This window comes from Aspergillus piperis (assembly GCF_003184755.1).
Source record: "Aspergillus piperis CBS 112811 unplaced genomic scaffold BO85scaffold_13, whole genome shotgun sequence".
In the NCBI taxonomy this organism is placed as follows: domain Eukaryota; kingdom Fungi; phylum Ascomycota; class Eurotiomycetes; order Eurotiales; family Aspergillaceae; genus Aspergillus; species Aspergillus piperis.
Genome location: NW_020291603.1, coordinates 39,408 through 55,249, shown reverse-complemented (window position 1 = coordinate 55,249; position 15,842 = coordinate 39,408). Strand labels below are relative to the sequence as shown.

General features: G+C 52.1%; 4 protein-coding genes across 4 annotated transcripts; 3 read left to right on the top strand and 1 right to left on the bottom strand.

The window, feature by feature from the left end:
* Positions 1–437: 437 nt before the first annotated feature.
* Positions 438–5,663, bottom strand: nte1 (lysophospholipase). Its single transcript, XM_025660428.1, has 2 exons — positions 5,035–5,663; positions 438–4,928 (listed from the first exon to the last, which is right to left on the bottom strand). The coding sequence occupies exons 1-2, from the start codon at positions 5,394–5,396 to the stop codon at positions 695–697; spliced, it is 4,596 nt and encodes a 1,531-aa protein (XP_025513934.1). The 5' UTR covers positions 5,397–5,663; the 3' UTR covers positions 438–694.
* A 1,457-nt stretch (positions 5,664–7,120) lies between these two features.
* On the top strand, positions 7,121–10,799 carry BO85DRAFT_375417 (putative vesicle-mediated transport protein (Imh1); the record flags this gene model as incomplete). Its single annotated transcript, XM_025656168.1, has 5 exons — positions 7,121–7,559; positions 7,619–7,762; positions 7,799–9,123; positions 9,199–10,697; positions 10,757–10,799. Coding segments are annotated over 5 exons (3,450 nt in total), but the record flags the coding sequence as incomplete, so codon positions are not given.
* Positions 10,800–10,920: 121 nt separating this feature from the next.
* On the top strand, positions 10,921–12,063 carry BO85DRAFT_55874 (GNAT family N-acetyltransferase). Its single transcript, XM_025665484.1, has 2 exons — positions 10,921–11,208; positions 11,306–12,063. Exons 1-2 carry the CDS (start codon positions 11,169–11,171, stop codon positions 11,788–11,790), a joined length of 525 nt encoding a protein of 174 aa, XP_025513932.1. The 5' UTR covers positions 10,921–11,168; the 3' UTR covers positions 11,791–12,063.
* Positions 12,064–12,080: 17 nt separating this feature from the next.
* On the top strand, positions 12,081–15,157 carry BO85DRAFT_400110 (anoctamin family protein). The gene is made up of 5 exons (XM_025657117.1): positions 12,081–12,500; positions 12,575–12,731; positions 12,801–13,089; positions 13,153–13,584; positions 13,631–15,157. The coding sequence occupies exons 1-5, from the start codon at positions 12,416–12,418 to the stop codon at positions 14,879–14,881; spliced, it is 2,214 nt and encodes a 737-aa protein (XP_025513931.1). The 5' UTR covers positions 12,081–12,415; the 3' UTR covers positions 14,882–15,157.
* The last annotated feature ends 685 nt before the right edge of the window (positions 15,158–15,842 follow it).

The following is a 15,842-nucleotide window of genomic DNA, read 5'->3' as shown; positions in this document are numbered from 1 at the left end:
CCGAGGGAGGGGGACAGAAAAAGAGAGAGGAGGGGGAAGGATTGGATTATGGGAAGCTGACTGACAGCCACTCGCCAACAAACAAACAAACGGAATTAATTACTCCTCACCCGCAGTCCAGCCGATAGCTTCAGCAGCAGATCAAGTGGAGCGATCACCTAACAACTTTTTTCTTTCTTTCTTTCTTTCTTTCTTTTCTTCTCCGCTCCGCTCCACGTATGGAACGACAGCGAAAGAGAATGTTGACCGACGAGAAGAAAGAAATCATCTATAAGTCGACTTAGCAATAAAAGGGTTTCTTTCCGCTGGGTCCCGGGATCCAGCCTTGCGTATGGCGAGGGTCTAGACCCCCTTGGGGCCGCGAATCATCCCGACCAGAAAACTGGGGACGGGAACCACTCCCCAGTGCTGGGGCCAACTATTTACATGGTCGATGGGGACGAGCGCGGGAAATAAATGAATTCTCTCGGTTACACGTCTATCTATATGTTATCTATCTATCTACAACTCTCGGGTCTTTCGAGATTGGACTAGCGACATGCACGGCAAAGAGGGGGATAGTCTCGGGTATAAAGCAGAAGATCACCGCTGCAAATCCGGGAGAAAAAAGAGTGATACATGGGAAACAGAACTATCCCACCCCCGGCCGGCTCAGTCGCAGTCAAATATAGCATCGTATGAGAGTCGGAAAACATTAGATACTGGCGCGACGGGGCGCCAGAGTCCGCTGGAGCTTCTTCTTCTCCTCCGTCTCTTCGGGAATCGGAAGTGATCCCTCGCGCTTCAGCTTCTCCAAGTAGTTCTTGCCATAAGCATATCCCAGCTGGTAGATCTCGTCAAACTTCGCAAAGTCCAGGGTCCCGTATGGATCAATGGGCGGGCGCATGTACAGACACCCAGGGGTGTTCTTGGCACGTTCGAGGTTTTCAATCGAGGACACATACGCCAGGCGCGCCTGAATTTCAGACAGCGTAGGCGGGTTAGGACACGAGCTAAACGGATTCCAGCGGTTCACCACGGCCCAAAACCCAGACAGGGAGTCGCCATATCCTTGTGGGGTGTTGTCATCAATGGAACCCACGTCCACCGCAAAGATCACATCCGCGCCCAGCCCTTTCATATGGTCGACCGTAAGATTATCAATGTAGCCACCATCAAGGAGCATGCTACCTTCATCACAGATAGGCGGGATCAAGCCGGCTAATGACATGGATGCACGTACGTACCGCCACGTGTAGCCGGAAGAGTGATATTCGGCACGCGACCGGCTAATGTTGGTGGTGTTGCAGTAAAACTCCAGCCAGAAGTCTTCGATCTGACTATCCCCAAAGGTCTTGAAGATGCCACGGTTGAACTCATGCCCAGTAGTATAGGAGACGGTAGGGTATGTCAGGTCCAGAGCGAATCGCCAAATGCTTCCCATGCGGCCAGCGAATTTCTTTGCACGGCCATACATGGGCACAACGTCAGCATCCCGTGCATACAGGGCTCCGATGAAAGAACCAATTGAAGTGCCGCCAATGATATCAATGGGAATGCCTGATTCTTCTAGAGCTTTGATTACACCAACTTGAGCGATACCTCTGGCACCTCCACCACCTAGCACAAGCCCCACTGATCGGCCGCAGAGTCGACGCGCCAAGCGATGGAAGTCCCCCTTGAATGGTGTCTGTGCAGAGTATAGCGGCGATTGACGAATACGGCGAGAAGTGTACTTCTGGATCTCCGCTTGAATAACTTGGACTCTCTGCTTCAAGACGGTTCCAAAGCGTTTAGTCTGGGGATGAGAGGGTTCAGCTGTCAGTCGGAAGGCCATCTGTACATGATGATGGCCTCCATTGATCCAAACACGATTCTTCAGCCACTGGCGGGTCAGTCCCGGAGGACAGTAGCGTTCCCCGTGCAGAAGAACTAATTCTTTCCGAGCGGTCGTCTTCATCCCAAGCAGAAACCTCTCGTATTCACCGATACTAGGCGTCGACTCCGCAAGGCCAACCAGCAAGATGCAGTCGGCCTGTGTAATACACGTTTGCGTCCACGGAGAGTTCACAGTCGTATCCGCGATGTAGAGGACCATGCCGTACTTCTCCTCCAGATCCGCCAGGTACTGTGATAACTTCAGTTTACCCATCTTACTGAAGGCATGTCTGCCTAGATGGTTAAGAATAGCCGCTTGATTGAGAGACGTGGCACCGTTGGTCACCCCGATCTGGTGAAGCGCCTGTAGCAGCCTGTTGCCAAACTCAACGACGGGAACTCCTGCTGTTACAGGAAGGATGCCAACAGTACGAAGATTGAGAGTCGATTTTGCTGTCTTCACTGTGCCAGAAGCACCAGGTTCACTTCCTTTCTCGGCAACCGGAGTCTCAACAAGATCCCGCATCCGCTGTGCAATGAGTTTGGAGACCTGAATGGTGATTCCTGGATGTTCCTGGGCGAGACTGTTGAAGAGAGTCCGGGGAAATTTGGCGAGTTCAGTATCGCGGATGGCATGGAGAGTCGCCGGGCGAGTCGATTCAGTCATCACCTCCAGTTCACCCACACTTTCTCCCTGGCCGTATTCACCGACGACAGTCATCTTGCCATTAGGGCCTTCATGTACAGACCGCAAACGCCCATTCAAAGCAAGGTAGATTGCATCGCTCTCGTCGCCCTGGTGATAGATCACCTGGCCAGCACTCACTTGCACCCATTCCAGGGCGAAGTCAATATGGAGAAGTAGTCGCGGGAGCAGACTGGTCAGCCGCTTTGCCAAAGTCAACAGGGCCAAAGGGTACCGCTCCGCTATCCTTTCCAAAGACGCCCGTGGAAGGAATCCTACGTACACGTCTGTCTTCGCAACGACATCGGTATACGAGCGGTAAGATGCGACAGCGCCCACATAGCCTTGGATCCCACCAGGCTTAATCAGGTAGAGCGACTTCCGCGACTGCTTCTTCCGCCTGGGATCGTTTGCTGCGGCTGCCGATCCCGACACACGAGAGGAACTCGTGTTGGTGCGTCTGAGCGTAGGGAACAGTTCCTCATGTGCCGGTCTGGAGGATCCCACAAGGTCTTCTTCCTTGTCGTCCACGGGAATACCAACATCCAAGAAACCATCAACAACGTAGTACAAGCCCGGATGGCGCTCGCCTTGCTCAACAAGAACCGAACCCTGAGGGAAGTAGACAATTTCAATGTCATTTCGGAGCTCTTCCCTCAAGTTGACAATAGGCGAGGTGCCACCGGCACTGGTAACCGACATGGACATCATGGATTCGCTCTCACCATCCGCTGAACCTTCGTAGGGATCAATGAACCCAAACGCGTTGTTGCTAAAGACGGCTTTTTGGCGGCGAGAATCATACGAGAGGAGCTTCGGGGAAACGTCGCCTGAAGGGTGACTGCTTTTACGCAAGAAGTCATTGGTGCTTCCGGTCAAGCCGATACCTTTCATAATGCACTCCAGGATCGATTCACGGAAGAGCGCATCTTCGTCCAAGGACTCTTTCCGGTGAAAAGGAGATGCGCGTCCCGGGATCATCGGAGATGGGGACCGTAAGGGGGAGTGTTCTTTCTCCGTAAGCGGACTCAGTAACCGGGGGGCAAGGTGCTCGTATCTCGGACCGAAGCGCGAAAGCTGAATGGTCGATAGAAGATCTCCAGGACTCACACCTGAGTTTTCACGATCACTCAGTGCACTATCCTGAGCAACCATGGAGACTGGCCGTTTAGACGCGGCCATCTTTGCCTGAAGAGCGGCTTCCTTCCTTCGAAAGCTACTCGACCGGGGTCTTCGCCCTCCATACGGGTTATGCAACGCAATCCCTTTGGTAACTTCCTCTTGACCTAGGCGATCTCGCTCTTTGATGAACTTGTCCTTAAGACGGTCCAGAGCAGACCCACGCAGCTCATTTGGCAAATCGTAAGTTGTGAATTTCGTCATCTGCTTCTCTATTCCCAGCACCTCGTTATTTAGACCCAGATAGGAGTGCGCTGTAGCAAAGGTGACTCTCTGTAGGCGCGTAAGGATAACCTGGACGATATGGGCAGTCGCTTTTGGGTATACTCGGGTCAAGCGTCGGAATGCGCTTGCGGGGATGATCGCAATTGTCGTATCTACCATCGCTCGTGCAACAATATCTGGATGCACTGACTTCCTACGCGTTTTGCCCGAGTACTTTCTGCTTCCAGAGCGAGCAGAGTGGGCAGGTGGAACTTGGCTTTCGCCCAGATTTAATGGTGGCACAGCCGGTAGGTCTTCGGCCGTGCTGTTCCTGTGAGAGGCCGGGTCAAGACGATCTCCTTGATAAACATGGGGAGAGTCGTCCATTTCCCGAGGGCTCGCCGGAAACGAGTCGGGGCCAATGGCAAGACCAGGACCTATACTAGAAGCGCTGGAAGCTGAGCTATCCGCATATCGTAATTGGACATCCTCGGTAAACAGCGACAGAATGGAAAACAGCGAGGACATCGAAGCGCCATTCTTTACTTCGGTCAGCAGTTGGTATCCCTGCCTTCCGTCCGGTCGATGATCGTCTTCGTCGGAAGATTCACCTGCCATGCGGTTCAGCTCTTCGTCTGTACCTGACTTCCTGTCCCGCATGGACTTGACGAAGATTTGGACCAAGCCGTCAACAACCAAACAGAACCCTTTCTCTTCCTCCAGCAGGAGCGTTTCGCCGGCGATCAATTTCCTTGTCTGCATGGTGCGGGTCAACTCGTGGAACACAGGCCGCTCGAGGTAGCCGAAGACTTTAATGGCGCTCAAAAACTCATCCAGATAGTTTGCCAAGCCCGGTTTCGTGTCGCTGTCCGGTACGTCGGGGAAGAGATCGAGCTGGGGTTCCTTGCGCTGGGGTTCTGGAGGCAGACGACTGTACATGTTCAGGAAACGATAGCGGATAAACCAACTGATGGTCGAGACCACGGCCAGCGCGATCAAGAGTCTATCGATCGAAACCGTCATTGTCAGCATATGTTGACACTAGAGAATTCAACTGCGATTGCCAATGGCAATATAATACAGCAGGGGATCCAGAGTGCGTCACTCACAAGGTCGTGAAGTTCATGGTGAAGGTCAGGCTCATAGAAAAGAGCGTAAACAGCCATGTGGGCAACGTGATGGTGGTAAAGGTAACAATCCAGTATAAGACACTTGGAATGACCTGGAAAATGAAGGAAAAGATCCAGCCGATCCACCCCACCATGGTTGAAGGTGCTGGAGGGGTTATTGGCGGGGGAGGGAGGTGCGAAGAGAAGCCGGACACGACGGAGAAGCTGGCGGTTAAGGCGGGGATTGAGGTTGCGAGGGATCGTGCGGCGGTCGACGAGGATGCAGGCAACACATGGAGAGGGTCCAGGCTTGAAGATTCAAGCGAGGGTAGTGCAGCGATAATTCCGTCACCGGTGGCCATGATTCCCTGAGCTTCCATGAGAGCTCGATGGAGACCAGACGCTAAGACACGCCTACTAGTTGGATTCCAAGAAATCAAGGCACCACCGCACCCCAACTTGGAAACAACTCTCGTCCTTGTTCTTCTCGCTCTCTCTTTTTTTTGCTCTCGTTTCAATCACATCCACGCCCACACTCAGGCGTCACGGCTGGATGCAACGAGATGGTGGGCAGACAGTAGGCAGGCTCGTAGCCAGCATCATCCACGCAGGGGAGAACGTGCACCCAGGGATGCTTGTGGCTGGTTGTCGAGACGCAGCAGCTCGAAAAGGCGGGCTTTCTTTGGGTGCGGAGACCCGGGCAGAAAACAGCCCGGGCGGTAACTACTGGATACTACTAGAGTGACGTACTTGCTTTTTGGCCCGCTTTTCCTGCAGGGTTTGGAAAGTTTAGATATAGATAAAATTATTATCGTTTTATTCTATTTTTCTGAGGATGTATGCCATTAAGTAACCCTCATTCACAATGATCGGCAAGCTTATACATAGTGGCAATGTTCGAACTTCTATTATTTGTTCAACGGGGAATTATTGAACGTTCCTACAGATGTCAAATGCAGTCTTCTGCAGAGACTCAATCCCCAGTAAGATCGAAAAGAAAAAAAAAAAAAAAAAAAAAAAAAAAAAAAAAAAAAAAAAAAAACAAAAAAAAAAAAAAAAAAAAAAAAAAAAAAAAAAAAAAAAAAAAAAAAAAAAAAAAAACTGAAGTATGAATGCTTGAACCTTTATCGACTTAAGTCTCAGATTGCGCCAATATGGTAGAACTTCATCTGAAGAGATATATGAATTCCCTGGTAGCACGGTGCTGGCTAGTAGTACTACCGCAAGAAACATATATTTGAAGCGAGAGCACAGCACTACCCGAATTGTAATTAATAGGTAGTGAGTAGTTACCACGGAGAAAGTAATTGGATTATCGCCATCGTCATATTGACCATCATGAGCAATTCTACTAATTGTCAGGCTACCCTAGTAGTTCTCCTTTTAATCCCTTTATCTCAATATCAAGGCGTGCTGTCATCGAGGCTGTCTCTGCGCTAGAGGTATTGCTATCGTCGAAGAGACCCGCTTCTTTATCTATATATAGTAGCTTCTTCACCATGAGGGGGTACAGTTATCACAACTCCTATGGTATGCGGTGTAGTCTTTATGTTGGGTACATACAATTACAAAATCGCCAATTAAGTGAAGGTTGAATGAACAAACCATCTCCTTGGGGGGAACGGATATATGGAATGAACAGAAACAATTCAACATGAAATTAGTGTAGATAGATAAGTGGCTGCTCAGTGCTCACCGCCCCCAGGAACGAGTCCACTTAAGTTATGCACCCGCTTTCTGCCCCGTGCTGGCCGCCCAACTGCCAACCGAAGAAGCCCCCGTGCGGATGAGTTGTTGTAGTCGCCGCCGCCGGATTTCATGCTCCCCTTCTTTCCTGCCTATCGCTTGCTTCTCCTTGTCCTCACCCTTTGCCGACTTCTCTTTTTCTGTCTTTCGTTCATCAGTCTTGCTGTGGCCTTGGCTCACAGGCCCGCCACGGTCATGTTTCAGGTAGGTGGCCTAGCCCGCTAGTTGTTCTCAAACCTCCCTCTCAACCTGTCCATTACTATTTACCCGTTTCGCATTCCTCGTGCTATCTTGTGCTCGTGCCAGTGCTGTGGCTGATCCCGCCTTGTTCCCAATTTAGCGCCTGCGCGACGCAATCGATTCGCGGATTGCAGAAGAACAAGCTCGTCAACGGTCTGCTCAAACTTCACTTTCGCGCTCCAACTCCGCTCGTCATCCCACGGGTCGCAACTTATCTCCGACAAGGCGAGCCTCTCGTCCTCGGCGAAACACCGGTACCCCTGTCCGTGGCCCTGATCCCAACGAGTTCGAACCGGAGTTCGCCATCGGAGATGATGAAGGTTCCAGCAGATCAGCCACTCCGCGTCTGGAGTCGGCGGGTGGCTCCGAAGGTGCCCCGGAGGAAAACGCCGGGGAGGGGAAGACGTCTTCTGAGGAGTCCGCAACCAAGAAGCCCGAGGCTCAGCCTGTAACTGAGACGAACCAGTCACCGTCTGAGCTCCCACCAGAGATTCGGGTAAAACTGCGAAGGTTGGGCAAGCTTGAGTCCCGTTATCAAGGTAATGAGCGCTCTGCAACGACAGCCCGGCAATATTGTTAACTTGTTGCCGTACTTCAGATCTCCTTAAAGCGTACCGCATGGCCCACTCGCGTGTCCTGTCGATCGAACCATTCGAAGCTGCCCTGCGAGAGAACACCCCCCTGACGTCGATCAGCGAACCAAAAGCGTTGACGGAGTACTTGAATCAGATTTCGTTGAAAGGTGACCTGGTGACCGAGGAATTGAAACGTGTAACAGCAGAGCGGGACGACTACAAGAAGAAATTGGAAGAGTCTCAGAAATCCACCAAAGCCGCTTGGGATGAAGTTACAAAACTTAAGGAGGATAGCAAATCCCAAGCTAAGAAAGACGAAGGGCCAGCTGCCGAGAGCTCCGCTACCGACGAATCTACACCCGATAGCGCTACGAAGTCCGGGAAGTCGACCACTTCTGGCGCCAAGGATACTGCGGAGACGTCTCCGAAGGAGTCTGGGACACAGGGTGATAGTGAGGAGTTCTTCTCATATGACAGCGAAATTCCGCGACTGGAGACAGAACTGAAGGAGAAACAGGAGGAGATTGAGACTCTGAAGTCCCAGACAGAGTCGCTCAAGCGCGATTTGTCAGTAGCCCGCGAGTCCACGGAAGGCATGGTCCATAACCTGGAGTCCGCTACCCGGGAGCTTGTTGAGTTGCGGGACACTAAGGACAAACAGGATGCGGAGTTGGAGAAGCTCAAAACCTCTAATCAAGAGGAAGTCGAGGAGCTCAAAGCCAAGCTCGAAAAATCAGAAGAGGCTGTGGCGAAGACAAGCTCCGAAATCGAAAACTTGAAATCCGAGCTCAAGCAAAAGGCCGATGAGATCGAGCAACTCCAGGCTCAGACTGCTCAAGCCAAGAGCGCTGATCAGCAAGCAGAGATTGAGTCAAAATTGGAAGACTTGAATCGCGAGAAGGAGGCCAATGACCGGCGTCTTGGGGTCCTACAAGGTCTGGTTGACAGTTTGCGGTCCCAGCTCAAGGAGACGGAAGAAACATTTACCAGTCTCAAGACTGAAATGGGACAGAAGACAGAAGATATGGGCAAACTACAGAACGTTGTCAATTTCCTGGATGCTAATCTCAAAGATAACGAGAAATGGAAACAGACCAAAGACCAAATTGCGAATGGAAAGGAAGCAGCATTTGATGAACTTCGCGAGAGTCTGGCTCCTTCACCCCAAACTGCAGCAGTGAAAGAGGACTCCGCCGGGCCTACCGCACCAGCAGCGAACCCCGCAGGCGGTGCTGGGGGAGGCAAGAAGAAGAACAAAAAGAAGAAGAAGGGAGGCAAGGCGAACGAGGAGGCCAACAATGTAGTTGAAGCTGCTCCTGCTGAGGAGAAGCAGGAATCGGCAGAGCAAGATGATCAAGCAGCCTTGAAGCTCACCGAGCTGGAGCAGAACATTGAATCGCTCAAAACGCAGCTGGCTGAGAAGGATGCTACCATTGACCGTCTCTGCTCCAGGATCAAGGGAGAGGAGGACTTGAAAGAGGAAATCGAAACTCTGCGCGATGACTTACTCAATATCGGCCAAGACCATGTTGAAGCCAAGGATAAGGTGAAGGAGCTAACCGCCGAGAAGAACGCGCTGGAGGAAACGATATCCAAGCTGGAGAAGGAACTGACAGATTTGCGGACGAGTAGTGAGTCTAGTAAGGTTGATACCGAGAAGGCACACAATGACCTGAAGGACGAATATGAGAGCCTCAAGATCAAGTCTACTACACTGGAGACTGAGCTTTCTGCTGCCCAGCAGCTGGCTGCCACGCGGTTCAAGGATATGACAGAACTGCGGGAGACCCTGCAGAAACTGCAACCGGAAGTGAAGAAGCTACGGGCCGAGTCCGCGGAGCTGAAGTCGACAAAGGAATCCTTGAACAGCAAGACAGCCGACTTGCGAAACCTGGAGGGGCAGCATGATGAGTTGCGCGCAGAGCTCAAGTCGCTGAAGTCTACCATATCAGAAAGAGACGCAGAAGTCAAGTCTCTCAACCAAAAGATCAGACAAGAGACGGACAGCCGTCTGAAGAGCGAGGAGAAATTGACGGTCGCCCAATCTGATTTGCGATACTCAGAGAGCAAAAAGCAGGAAGCCGTGGAGGCAAAGGAGAAGCTGGCATCGGACCTGTCCAAGGCTCAAGATGAGCTCAAGGCAGCTCGGGCCCGGCTCCGTGAAGCTGAGAGCCAAGCTGCTCAGTTGAACAAGGATCTTGGCGGCCTGCGAGAGGAGATCCAGCTGAAGACTGCACAGCATGCCAGCGCACAAAGCTTGATGAATAGCATGCGCGACCAGGCTGGGGAGTTGGGCATGCAGATGAAGGAAGCCCGGGAGCGTTGTGAAAGCCTGGAAGAAGAATTAGCGGATGCTCATCGCCTGCTGAGCGAACGTACTCGGGAGGGCGAGACCATGCGACGTCTTCTCAATGATATTGATGGTCGCGCAGAGGCTAAAGTACGGGATTTCAAGGAGCGCATGGAGGCTGCCATCGAAGAACGCGACAGGGCTGAGGATGAAGCAAGTGCTCAGAGCCGCCGCCGGGCGCGTGAGTTGGAAGACTTGAAGGGCAAGCTGCGCGAAGCGGAGCGAGCCTTGCGTACTGTGGAGGAGGATAAGGAGGAGCTAGAGCATACGCAGAAGGACTGGAAACGCAGACGGGATCAACTCGAGGCCGAGTCGGAGAAGACCACCCAAGAGCTCAGTGATCTGCGACAGGCTATGGCACGGTTGCGGGATGCCTTGGACGAAAGTGAGAAACAAGTCCGTGATCTGGAGAAGGAGAAGGCCGAGTTGCGCCGGTCCGTGGAGGAGACCAACGCGCGCCTAGAAAAGGTCCGTAAGTCCAACAAGATGCTACCGGACGAGAGTCGCTTCGGTCCCAATCCGCAGTCATCCAGATCATCCATCGATTCCGGATCACGCAAAGCGCTGGCCTCTCCAGTCTCCAAAGACCGCAGTCCGTCAACCCGGAGAAGCGAGACGCCCACCGGGCCGAATACATCATCCATCGATTACATCTACCTGAAGAACGTTCTCCTCCAGTTTCTGGAGCAAAAGGACAAGAACTACCAGAAGCAGCTGGTGCCTGTCCTGGGGATGCTGTTACATTTCGACCGGTGAGTATCCAAGTGTTCATTCTTCCCTTCTGAAGACTTGTATATGCTGACTTGAACAGGACCGATGAGCAAAAGTGGATGGCGGCCATCACCTCACGCTAGACTTCCAGGCCTTCGCCGGAAACCATGGTTCTTGGAGGCAAGGACATAGTTGTAATTATACCTGGTACATAGCATTCTTGATTCACATCTTATTATACCTTGTCGATACTCATCTTGTCTTTTCAAAGTAGTCCTAGTTGACATTGTCATTCTCGTGTTTCTGCGACCTTCCAGAGGACTCGATGTCAACCGAAGGGCGCAGGGCAATCAAAGTCCCTTTCGAGTAGGAGACATTTGCGGTCCCGACCGCACGGTGGGGAACGACAGGCGGGTCCTCCGGGGTCTTCATATATATTCGTCCCCGGCTTCTTGCTTTCGTCTTTTTCCAACAATTTGCTTCTCTCTGTAGCTATTGCACATACCGGAACAATGTCTGACCAGCCTACTATTCGCCTTGCGACTCCTGAGGGCAAGTGTTTCCCTCTGATGTCGTCCAAGCATGACCTCCGTTGGCCCATTGGCAATGCCTCCGATCTTGACTAACCATGTCTTGGCTACCATTGCAGATGTCCCCATCATCCACCAGTTCATCTGCGAGCTGGCAGATTATGAAAAAGCCCTGCACGAAGTAGAGGCCACCCACGAGTCCCTCCTTGAAACCTTGTCCTTCCCCGACAGCCCGCCCAAGCGTGGCTCTGTGTACACCGCGCTTATTACCCCTCCTGCGACGGCGGAGAACCCCACACCCAAGCCTGTCGGCATGGCGCTCTTCTTCTACAACTACTCTACGTGGCGCGCAGCTCCGGGTATTTACCTTGAGGATCTGTATGTTCAGCCTAGTGCTCGGGGTAATGGTTACGGCTTCAAGTTGCTCAAGTACCTTGCCGCCAAGGTACTGGAGATCAAGGGAAGACGTCTTGAGTGGAGTGTGCTGAAGTGGAATGAGCCCAGCATCAAGTTCTATGAGCAGGTTGGGGCTAAAGCCATGGATGAGTGGACCAAGATGATGATGGAGGGTCCGGCGTTGAACAAGTTGGCGGAGGGATTGTGAACGATTTAGGAGCCTGATCACAAGATGCGGGAGGAAGTGGATGGATTATTTATGCATGTCCATCCCGATCGCAATAAACTGTACAGATTACGATTCTAGAATAATACTGTGGCTGTGGCTTTCAAGCATCACATGAAATGATTAACCTCTTGGGCTACTTTATATGGAGCCACTGGCAGATCAGCAACAGGGATATGTCTCACCGCCCGGAAATACTCAGGAGCAGAAGGCGGTGAAGGAAAAACAACATATCCAGTTTGGATAAGGACTCCGGTGCATTAAGCTAGCATCATCACCCCTCAAAGGAACTTGATGAACGATCAAGGCACACTGGAGCAGAGAGAAGTGCTGATGAATGAAAGCATGGTGACGATGGGGGCGACGATCGGCACCAGCCACGATGAGGGCTAACCCTAAGCGCCAGATCGGATCGGTGGTGACGTCGTCATCGCGGCGTAGATCCCCTGGGAAAAAACGGTAGCTCCTCCTAATCACTAGATTACTATTAATTACTGCGAGTAGATCCCGCTCCCCTGGCATACTCTCGATGCTTTGTCGACAGTGCTCCCTGTTCGTACTCATGATTCCCTGATTGCACTCGACATCCCTCTTTCTTAACCATTCAATGGCTTCCACTCTCCCTCGGGACCCTGTGCATAGCAACCACTATGTGGACTACGTGATTCGCTACAACTTTGGTGGTGAGACTGGTAAGATGGCGGTGTGCCCCAGGCCCAGCAAGTCCCGGTGTCGCTCCGACCTAACCACCACTATCTCTACTTAGATGCCGCCCATGCGACCGAGCAACTTGATCGACTGCTGCGGAAACTCTTCGAGGTTGGACTGCAGACCGAAGTCAGGCAAGGGGACGAATCGTCGCTGTTGATATTCGTCCGAGCGTCACGGAAGAAGAGCCTGAAGCGTGCAATCTATCAATCACGGTGAGCGCTTACTCTTTGCACGGTCGGGTTTGGTCGTCTCTTACTGATCCGTCTATTTTATTTCACTAGCATCCGCGATTGGCTCTATGGCGTCCGCAACACCGAACCCGAATCGGAATCCTCAGCGGAGGCCCAGTCGGAATCGGAGCGTTTGCGCGTTATCTACCATATGATCACTGTCCCTAAAGAAGCAGGTGGCGCTGGTATCACTCCGAAACACGGCGAATGGAAATGTGTCGATGCGATCTTCCCGCTGCATGATGAGGCCATGAATAAACAGTGCATGAAGGATTGGAGCCAGAAGACGTTTTTGTCGGCTGATGATTTGGATCAGATACGCAATACGTTCGGAGAGAATGTAAGGACAAGACCGGCCTTGCATGCGTACTTGATCTGCAGCTAATGGGTGTTCTACGTACAGGTCGGCTTTTACTTCGCATTCCTACAGTCATACTTTAGGTTCCTTATGTTCCCTGCCGTATTCGGTTTCTCTTGCTGGCTGCTCCTCGGATCCTTCTCCATCATATATGCGGTTGTGAATAGCTTGTGGTGTATCATTTTCATCGAGTACTGGAAGCGCCAGGAGGAGGATCTAAGCTGTCGTTGGCAAACAAAGGGGGTCTCGGTTGTGCGACCCAAGAGACGCGAGTTCAAGCCCGAAAGGGAAGTTCAGGATGAAAGCACTGGTGAGGTCAGGGGGGTTTTCCCGGCGACCAGGCGGATGTATAGACAACTGCTGATTGTCCCGTTCGCCTTGCTTTCCGCGGTTGCATTGGGTGTCATCATCGCCACGTGCTTTGCCATTGAGATCTTCATCTCGGAGGTATACAATGGTCCACTGAAGACCTACTTGGTGAGTCTGAATCACGGGGATTTTGGACCGTCCGCTAACAGATCAGGTCTTCATTCCCACCATTCTTCTCTCGGCTCTCATCCCAACGATGAGCTCGGTCCTGGTGTCGATCGCTACGAAGCTCAATGACTACGAGAACTACGAGACGCAGCCTGCATACGATGTGGCTCTGACGCAGAAGGTGTTCATTATCAACTTTATCACCTCGTATCTGCCAATCATTCTCACAGCCTTTGTCTACGTACCTTTCGCGAGCCGGATCGTGCCGTACCTTGATGTCTTCCATCTGACTGTTCGGCCCTTCGTGTCGAAGGAAGACGCAAGCTCACGGAGGACAGAATTTAGCATTGACCCGGACCGTCTGCGCAAGCAGGTGATCTACTTCACCGTCACAGCCCAAGCTGTCAACTTTGCCATGGAGACAATTGTGCCTATGCTGAAGCAGCGCCTTTCCCGCGAATACAAGCAATACAACCGCAGAAAGCAAGGAAAGATCGAGACCGAGGATGGCGCCGAGGCCAAGAAAGAGGCATTGTTCGACGACCACCCCGACGAGACCAAGTTCCTGACCCGGGTACGCAACGAAGCCGACTTGGAGGACTACGACGTGACTGAAGACCTGCGAGAGATGTGCATCCAGTTCGGATATCTGGCCTTGTTCTCTCCTGTCTGGCCCCTCGTCCCCGTCTCCTTCCTGGTCAACAACTGGGTGGAGCTTCGGTCCGATTTCTTCAAGATCTGCATGGAGTGCAAGAGACCCTGGCCGCAGCGCGCCGATACCATTGGGCCCTGGCTGGAAAGCCTCGGCTTCCTGTCGTGGGTCGGCAGCATCACCAGCTCCGCCCTTCTCTACATGTTCAGCAACGGCCATGAAGGCCCGAACGGCGAGCCTACCGGTATCCGCGGATGGGCTCTGCTGCTGACGATCTTCTTCTCCGAGCACATCTACCTCATGGTTCGGTATGCCATCCGCGCCGCCATGGCCAAACTGGAGCCCCCGAACGCCAAGAAGGAGCGTACGGAGCGGTACCTTATGCGCAAGCGGTACTTGGAGTCGACGATCGCGGCGCGCAGCAGTGATGACGAAGGGGATGAGCAGGGGCCGGATCAATCCATGGAAGTGCCCGATATTACGCGGAAGTCATTGGAAGAGGATGCTCGTGAGTGGTCGACTCACGACATTGACCCGGCGGAACGGTTCTGGATGCGACAGAAGGGTTGGAAAGAGTCGGCGCATGTTGGGGCCACTATTATCAAGACGCTGGCGACTGAGCCCACGGTGAAGAAGGAGCAATGAAGGGAGATGGAATGACCAGAGAGGAGAGGAGATTATGTCATAATGGATTGGGGTCACGAACGTAGTATATACATGGGTCATGAGTGGGAGCTGGAACTTCTCTATTGTCTATATGTGTCATGAAGTTTGATCGATGTACTTAATCATTATTCTAGTGCTGGCTAGTATGTTGTGGTTCGATGTGTACTCACTAGTAACAGACTGTCTAAATGTCAGTTCCAAGTACATACTTGAATACATACATCAATTACTACAGTGTAGCGAATTGATTGTAACACCGAAAATACTACTGTTGGATAATAAACCTAGTGGATGAGGGTCCAACAAAGTCAACTACAACTACCAGGCAATACGAAGCATGCAAGACAGAACCCCCAATTCCGACCGCCCTCCCCACCGCCCAAAGCGGCAGAAGCTAGTCGACCTCGATGAAAAAACCTCGGATTTTGTCGGATTTTAGACTATACAGATCCCAAACACTCAACCTGGATTCTGTATAGAACTTGACCGCCTTTTGGAGGTATGGGCAGAAAATGGTCGCTGGGACTCGAGCCTGGACTTGGCCATGGCTCACCCAATGACATTACGTCCTACGGTCCAGCCAATTCTCGGCTGAGTCAGAAGACCTTCCTTCCCCACTGGCTCACTGCACTGCAGGCATCGGCATTCTTACCCCGATGGATCCGACATTCCAAGTGACACCGCCCGGATGCCGGCGGAGGGATGTAGTAAGTGGTTGAAGATCATTTTACGTCCCGGGTGTTGTACGTATGTGTAGCTCCGGTTGGGGGAGGATCTGTTGAGGGTTTTTGCTTGATTCGAAGACGAGTTGATTTTACTCATGATAGGAGATTGTATCTATCTAGGTCTCGTCGGAGAGTGGGTTTACTACTGTGCAGTGGGAGATTCCGTCAACTGCCGGCAAACTACTATTTGGGTGACTAAGTTAGTGTTGTTGTTG